General features: G+C 39.7%; 1 protein-coding gene across 3 annotated transcripts in view; it reads left to right on the forward strand.

The window, feature by feature from the left end:
* The window catches only part of myo1g (myosin IG), a 70,582-nt gene that overhangs the window by 23,747 nt on the left and 40,051 nt on the right, over positions 1 to 6,784 (forward strand). For all 3 annotated transcript variants that reach the window (XM_085261991.1, XM_085261992.1, XM_085261990.1), the window contains 3 exons: positions 1,271 to 1,345; positions 1,526 to 1,658; positions 5,447 to 5,613. In XM_085261991.1, coding sequence (XP_085118117.1) covers positions 1,271 to 1,345; positions 1,526 to 1,658; positions 5,447 to 5,613 — 375 coding nt within the window. The remainder of the gene's footprint in view (positions 1 to 1,270; positions 1,346 to 1,525; positions 1,659 to 5,446; positions 5,614 to 6,784) is intronic.

The following is a 6,784-nucleotide window of genomic DNA, read 5'->3' on the forward strand; positions in this document are numbered from 1 at the left end:
ACTGAATATGAAGGGAAGCTAATTTAACATAAACAAGAGTATTCTGAAGCCATTGGGGAGGCCTTTATTGAAAGTAAAATTCATGTTGAATACTTTATTATTGTTAATAATTGGATAAAAATGCAGATGTTTCAGGGTTTTTTGGCTTCTAAATGGACTGGTGCTTATATAACGCTTTCATTCACTCACATTTGTGCTTTTCTATATAACATTCACACTCCAGTGAACACATCAGAGTGCAACTCAGGGTTCAGTGTCTTGTACAAGGATACTTTGGCATGGCAGGGATTGAACCACCAACCTTCCAATTAGTAGATGACCTGCCTCTGCCTTCAGAGCTACAGCCACCTCAAGTGGGGAAAGACAGAGAACGTTTGAGAACCAGTGGTTTAGCAGTTGAAGGTAAAACAAGTCCTGCAGTAATCAGGAAGTTGGTGACTGGGTCCCAGCTTGTGATAGTCAGCATACATATGTGTCCTTTAGTGAGACACTGAACCCAAAAGTGCCCCAAACGTGTCATTGTTGTGAGTATGTTAATATGGATTATAGTCCAAAGTCCTGTAACTGGGTGATAACAGTAGAAAACCCCTATATATATAATGTAGTTTAAAAAAAATGTAATTTTAGGGGAATATTTGTATACATTTTTGTTTTGCTGCTTTTACTGGTTTTAAAGCTTCTCATTTACAGGATATGTGCACAGTCCAATAAAAGGAATGCATTCTTTAAAGTCAGAAATGCATCCACACTGTGCATCGTATTGTTACACTGTGAATACGAGGGAGAGGTTTTTATGAGGCAATGCTTACACTACAGCAGGCTCATCCCCCGGAGCTGGACAGCTTATGTAACTGTGCCTTACAATGTGCCCGTGACCTCCCACTGATGCCTCATCAAAACCAACTGAGCAGTTTGTGGAGGGAAAAAAAAAGGCAGACAGATTAGTTTGTAGACAGTTCATTTTATCTAAACGCGAGCCATGAGGAGAATTTGACCATGTACCTAATTTGTAAATTGACTAAGCAGCATGACTCTTGCTCTAATCCTTTGCCGGAGGTCTGTGAGTCATTAGTAGCAGAGAGTGCAGTTAATGATAGCGACCCTTTGAGTGGCAGACACTTACTCTTTAAACTCTATTGCTATTTTAGTCTGACTTTTGTGTAACTTTAGCATCTTGATTGTTATTGTTCACTCCAAATACTCATCAATGGGGCCGCCCTCTCATTACTAAATAATTACTCTCATATCACCCTCTCTACATCTGTTGCAGATATTCCGTCGAGGGCTTTTTGGACAAGAACAAGGACCTGCTTTTCCAAGACTTCAAGCGCCTTATGTACAACAGGTGCCAAACACAAGCATCACTGACAGTTTTTCCCAGCATCATAATGCTCTTGACAGTTCATTAACTGGGTCATGTGTATATATGAGTTTCTTCTTCCCTCAGTCTGCACATCCCTCCTCTGCTAGCCTAGTTAATGGTGTCCTTTCTTTACTCTTTACCCCGCTTTCTTGCTTCTCATAGTGCCAATCCAGTCCTAAAAGAGATGTGGCCAGATGGACATCTGAGCATCACAGAGGTCACCAAGCGGCCTTTGACTGCTGCCACCCTGTTCAAGAACTCCATTGTGGCTTTGGTTGATAAACTGGCGTGCAAGGTTAGTAGTTTCTGCTTATGATCGACTTCCTCGTTTCTTCTCTTAACCCCAGTGGGAGGCTGTGGATGTATTTTCAGCTAATTAATGCACGTTTGATGTCCACACAGTCAAAGAGTAGTAAATGAAGAAGCATTAAAGTTGAGAAAACTGATTTCTAAACTAGTTTGTAAATATGTTAATCCATAATACTGCTGCTTTATGTCGGTGTTAAGATAATTATTTTAATCGCTACCACTCCGTCTACTTAGAGAGCTGCCATGAGACAGTACATGATTGATGTTAAATGGCTAAAATAATAACAGCGTTTTGCAAAAGTGTGTTGATTGGATGGTTAAGACTTTATAACGGTACCTTTTCCTACCTTGTGCTACCTTGATAGCATGTGATTGTGTAAGATAACTGCTAATAAATGTTAGTAGTTTGGTGTGAAGCCAAAATGGTAAATGGTCTAAAATGACTTGTGGCATCCATTACGGTTACAGTAAAGTATTTGCTTTTATACTGAAAATATAATGAAACTTTTAGGTTGTAGCACCAGTCAGTTCATTCAAGCCAGAATTTGACTTAGTTGGATTTCCCCATTTATTGGAAATGTACTGAGTCATTCTAAAGGGCTCGCTGAATTTGTGTGTGGTATTGTAGTAAGATGCCATCAGTTAGTGAAATGTCTTTCCTCTTAGATATCCCACAATATCTGTGGTGTTTAGGAACTACAAGAGCTCAGTCACAATGTAGCATAGCTCTTAAAAGTCCCGTAGACCTCCTCTGGCATTAACATCAGCACAAAAACTGTGCACTGGGAGCTTCATGGTATAGTTTCCATGGCCAGCTCTTGTAGGTTTAATGTGTAGGTGACCCAGTACTTTTGAACACATATACTGTAGGTGGATGTCTCACCAGATGATATTTCAAATAGTTCTCTTTTTTATAGTGCAGCCATCTACTTATTAATGTAGTCTTGTTAGCTTTAGATGAGTTTAATTGTTTTTTCTCAATTATTAGAACTACCAAAATGTCACTTTATTAAAAGGCACAAACCAGTTAAGGGGGATTTGTTCAGTTTAGATTTAGCTTTAACTAAAACAAAGTGGTCATATCACCAGCTGCATATCTCATTTTATTTAGCTTAGCTGTGTAGTTAGATAACTATGGAAGCCCGTTTCCGCCACTAAAAAAAAAAAAAAAGCTAGTATCCATAACTCGAAATTTCGAGTTATTTTCTCGAAATTTCGAGAAATATAACTCGAAATTTCGAGTTACTTTTCTCAAAATTTCGAGTTAGCTCTGCCAATCAAAAATATACGTGAATGAGGTCGCTTTCTTGTTACACGGAAGCATATGGCGCAGGACCGCGCACTCAAAAACGGATCCCAACAAATTAAAGTATGTTTGCTGATAGTAACACCATGTGATTCAGCTAATAACACAGGGATTTCATCATTTGTGAAGCCAGGCTGAAAACACTCAGCAATCTGTGCATTCACGACTGGATGTAATACCGGTAGCTTAGCTGTAGCATTTGTAGCTGAGGGCTTCAGCTTCCGGGTAACATGGAAATGACGTCATTCACGTAGATTACTGATTGGCAGCGCTAACTCGAAATTTCGAGTTGCTTTTCTCAAAATTTTGAGTTAATATGTCGAAATTTCGAGATAATAACTCGAAATTTCGAGAAAATAACTCGAAATTTTGAGTTATGGATCCTTTTTTTTTTTTTTTAGTGGCGGAAACGGGCTTCCATAGATACCCAATTAGTGAGTTAGTGAGAAATTTAGTTTTTGGCTCAAACCTTGGTTAAATTACCAAAATAAAATCTCACTAAAAAAGATAGCATAAAAATGATTCTCGTAATATTGTTCAGTTTAGTTTAGCTTCAGCTAAAGCTAATGTAGGTAGCTAATCACAAGCTTGCATTTAATTAGCCTTTTCTTGCTTTATTTAGCTTAGCTACCTAGTTTCTACCCAGTTACCGAGTTTCTATAAGCTTGCTAACTTTAGAAATAGGCAAAATGCCTTTTCCTCAAATCATTAGATAAGTTACTAAGATATAATTTAATTAAAAGTAAGAAAGGATATATTTGAATCAATCATTTTAGCTTTAGCTAAGCTACATGCCAGTCTTATCAGGTAAAATTTCATATGCCTTTCTTTCATTATTTAGCATTACTGTCTAGGTAGTTACCCTATTACACAGTTGCTCTAAGCTTGTTAGCTTTAGAGGATTTTAGTAGACTTCTTTCTTCCATCATGATTGGATTTAGCTACTTCCTGATTTAGCTTTGTGGAATGACCGTCTGATTAGCTTTACAGTCAGCCTATAATTCTATGGTTTGTGTTTTTTATATGCTGTTTTCATAAACACATAACACATTTGTTTATATAGGTTACAGATTTTAATCTAGCAAAAAACATATGAAAGATTGAGTCCAGTGGAGCATTTATTTTGGTTTTGCTTCTGTGCTTTGATTTTGTAGAACATGAATTGAAGTCAAATCAATTACTCTGGAAACCTACAGATTTGTTTATATTTCTGTGTCAGAGTTTGTGTTTAGTGCCAGCGTAGATCATCTCCCCAGTTTACTCTGCTGTCTGTACTGATGCTCTGCACCAGTTATAGGCGGTTCTGGTCCCTGTAAGTCTGCATGACTCACAGACTATTCTGAGACTCCCAATGTGTTTGTGTGATGTCTCCTTTGGATAGTGCATAATAAACATCGGAAGAGGAAGAAGAGGTGTAGCATTTACATGTATACATCGCAGTCTGTTCCTTGTGGTGTCAGGGAGTAGCAGTGTTTCTAAGTTGTCCTGATCCTATCTGTCTTTTTGTGGCGTTTAGAGGGTGCTGAGGAGGAGAAGGAGATGGAGGTGGTACATAAAGTATGCACCTCACCTCGCCTGGCCTCATCTCACTGACTGAAGTCTGACATTTCTTGCTGTTATTTTTGGATGGCCTGCTTCCGGGCTGCTGTAGCATCTCGTCATGATGTGGCTGAGGTGAAATGAAAGTAAACTCGCATGCCTGAAGGGTTTTTTTTGCTGTAGGTCACGTTGAAAGAGCAGACAGTTTTCTTCAGCAGCAGTACTGAAGCACCTGTGCTCAGGCTTCCCACTTCATTTCCTCTCAGCCTTCATTTTCTGACATTTTCTCAAACTACTGCCGAGCTGAGTCGAAACTCCAGGCAAAGCCTGCACAGGGATCAGTGTTTGGTGTCAGAAAGTGCTTCGCCTTATTTGTCTTTAATGGACAGAGCGGTTAAATCAGTGAAAACACAACAGCCAGTTCTTTGACAGGATGTAGTGCATCCCCGCTATAACTGTCAAGGTTCAGGCATCCAGCCATGACCCTGCTTCATCTAAAGTGCAGCTCGGCGTGCTGCTAGCGAGTAGCTGCGCGGGGCTGGGCTGTTGTGAGGCTCAGCTGCTCACTGTGGCGTTTGTTGAAACATTCTGCAAGTCTGATTAAGGTCACTGAACTCAGTTTGCCAGTTTTGCAGCTTGGCTGTGGTGCAGCTCATTGACAGTTTACAAGCTGAGTTCAGTTTATTTACTCGCACAGTGATGACCGCAGCGGTGACGCGAACACTGAGAAAAATCAAAGACCTGTTCAAGTTTGTGCAGGTGATAAAACAAGAGTGTTATGAAAAAATACATTCAGAGTATCAGTCTAAATGCAGTGTTGCTGTGTCACCAGTGATGTAACACTTTATTGAAAATGCAAACAGGCTTGTTGAAATACAGCCAAAGAAAGCTCACACCATGCCAGCTGAACAACTTGTTCTATTTTGCAGGAGCCATACTATGTGCGATGTATAAAGCCCAACGAAATGAAGTCACCGGTCTTGTTTGATGACGCCCGCTGCCAGCACCAGGTGGCCTACCTTGGCCTGCTGGAGAACGTGAGGGTACGCAGGGCGGGCTTTGCCTACAGGCAGCTCTATGCTCGCTTCCTGCAGAGGTAAGACAACGTGATTACGGTCTAGTGAAGTGGTCTCTTCAGCAGCGGAGTGTAACACCATGAGTAAAATGTGTTAAAAAGTTTAAAAAAGTAACTTTTCTTACCCAAAATGTACTTTGATCTGAAACCTTAAAAAGACGGCACACATTTATGTAAATAGTACTACCCAAGAGATTTAGACTATTTGCCAATTGGTGCCTGTTTTAACAAAACCTAACACGACTAAAAAGACCTAAAGTTAACATTTAAGGTGTGTCAAAAAGTTAGCTAAAAGAAAAAACACATTACCAACATTACCAGCCTGGTTTATGCATGATATGTTTTGTATTTTTTGAAGTCGCTACGTGTTGGACAAGTCATTATAATGACCATAATTTAATTAGTATGACCTGAAACTAGAAAATGAGTCATTAGCCATCAGGACAGTGTTTAGAGGTCCCATCACAAGAAAGTGGAGGGCAGACTTCCACAGGACTGGAAGTTTTTTTGGGAGCTAGAGGGATCGCCCCCTGGTGGTAATTAAAAAGAAAAAGTTTATGGCTTCAGTTGTCAGACTATGTTCAGCATTTATACTGTGGTTGCTTTCCCTTCAGGGTTGTCTTCTTGTGTAATTCTGCACCACTGCAAGCACCCTAGCTATTTTAGGATTAAAGTCCTGTTCTGACCATCTGCTGAATCTCCTCCACAGTTTCAAAATAGCAAACCTTCAAGTTGAATTCCATTTTTGGATTTTTGGGAAGAGGAGGAAGTAGCAGTGAGCCCGATCTGGAGATTGGAAAGCTCAAGTGTGATTGTGTTACTCATAAACTCCTGAGTTTTTCTTTAACGGCCTGTCAGCAGGTGCACAATGGCACGATAGCAAATGTCAAAGTTAAAGTTACAAAATTGTCTGGGAGCAGGAAAGTGCTACATTAGAATAAGGTCTCAGCAGATGTGGCAGAAGCATGGCCATGTAAGTAATTAAATACAGATTTTAAAATTTTTTAATGAGAGCCAATGAAAGGAAGAAAAACATGGACAATGTCAGAATGTTATTTTGGTGTGGTCACAATGTTTTCTCCAATTTTAATCAAAGCTACACTTGACTCTAATACCATAAATTAAGATATCTGCCCTCCGATGCCTCTGGATATCACAGAAGGCATCTGGATAAAGTCTGACCCTCGTTGAG

This window comes from Mchenga conophoros, linkage group LG22, assembly GCF_057382185.1.
Source record: "Mchenga conophoros isolate Kocher_MC1m ecotype Shallow Benthic linkage group LG22, M_conophoros_male_GT1.1, whole genome shotgun sequence".
In the NCBI taxonomy this organism is placed as follows: domain Eukaryota; kingdom Metazoa; phylum Chordata; class Actinopteri; order Cichliformes; family Cichlidae; genus Mchenga; species Mchenga conophoros.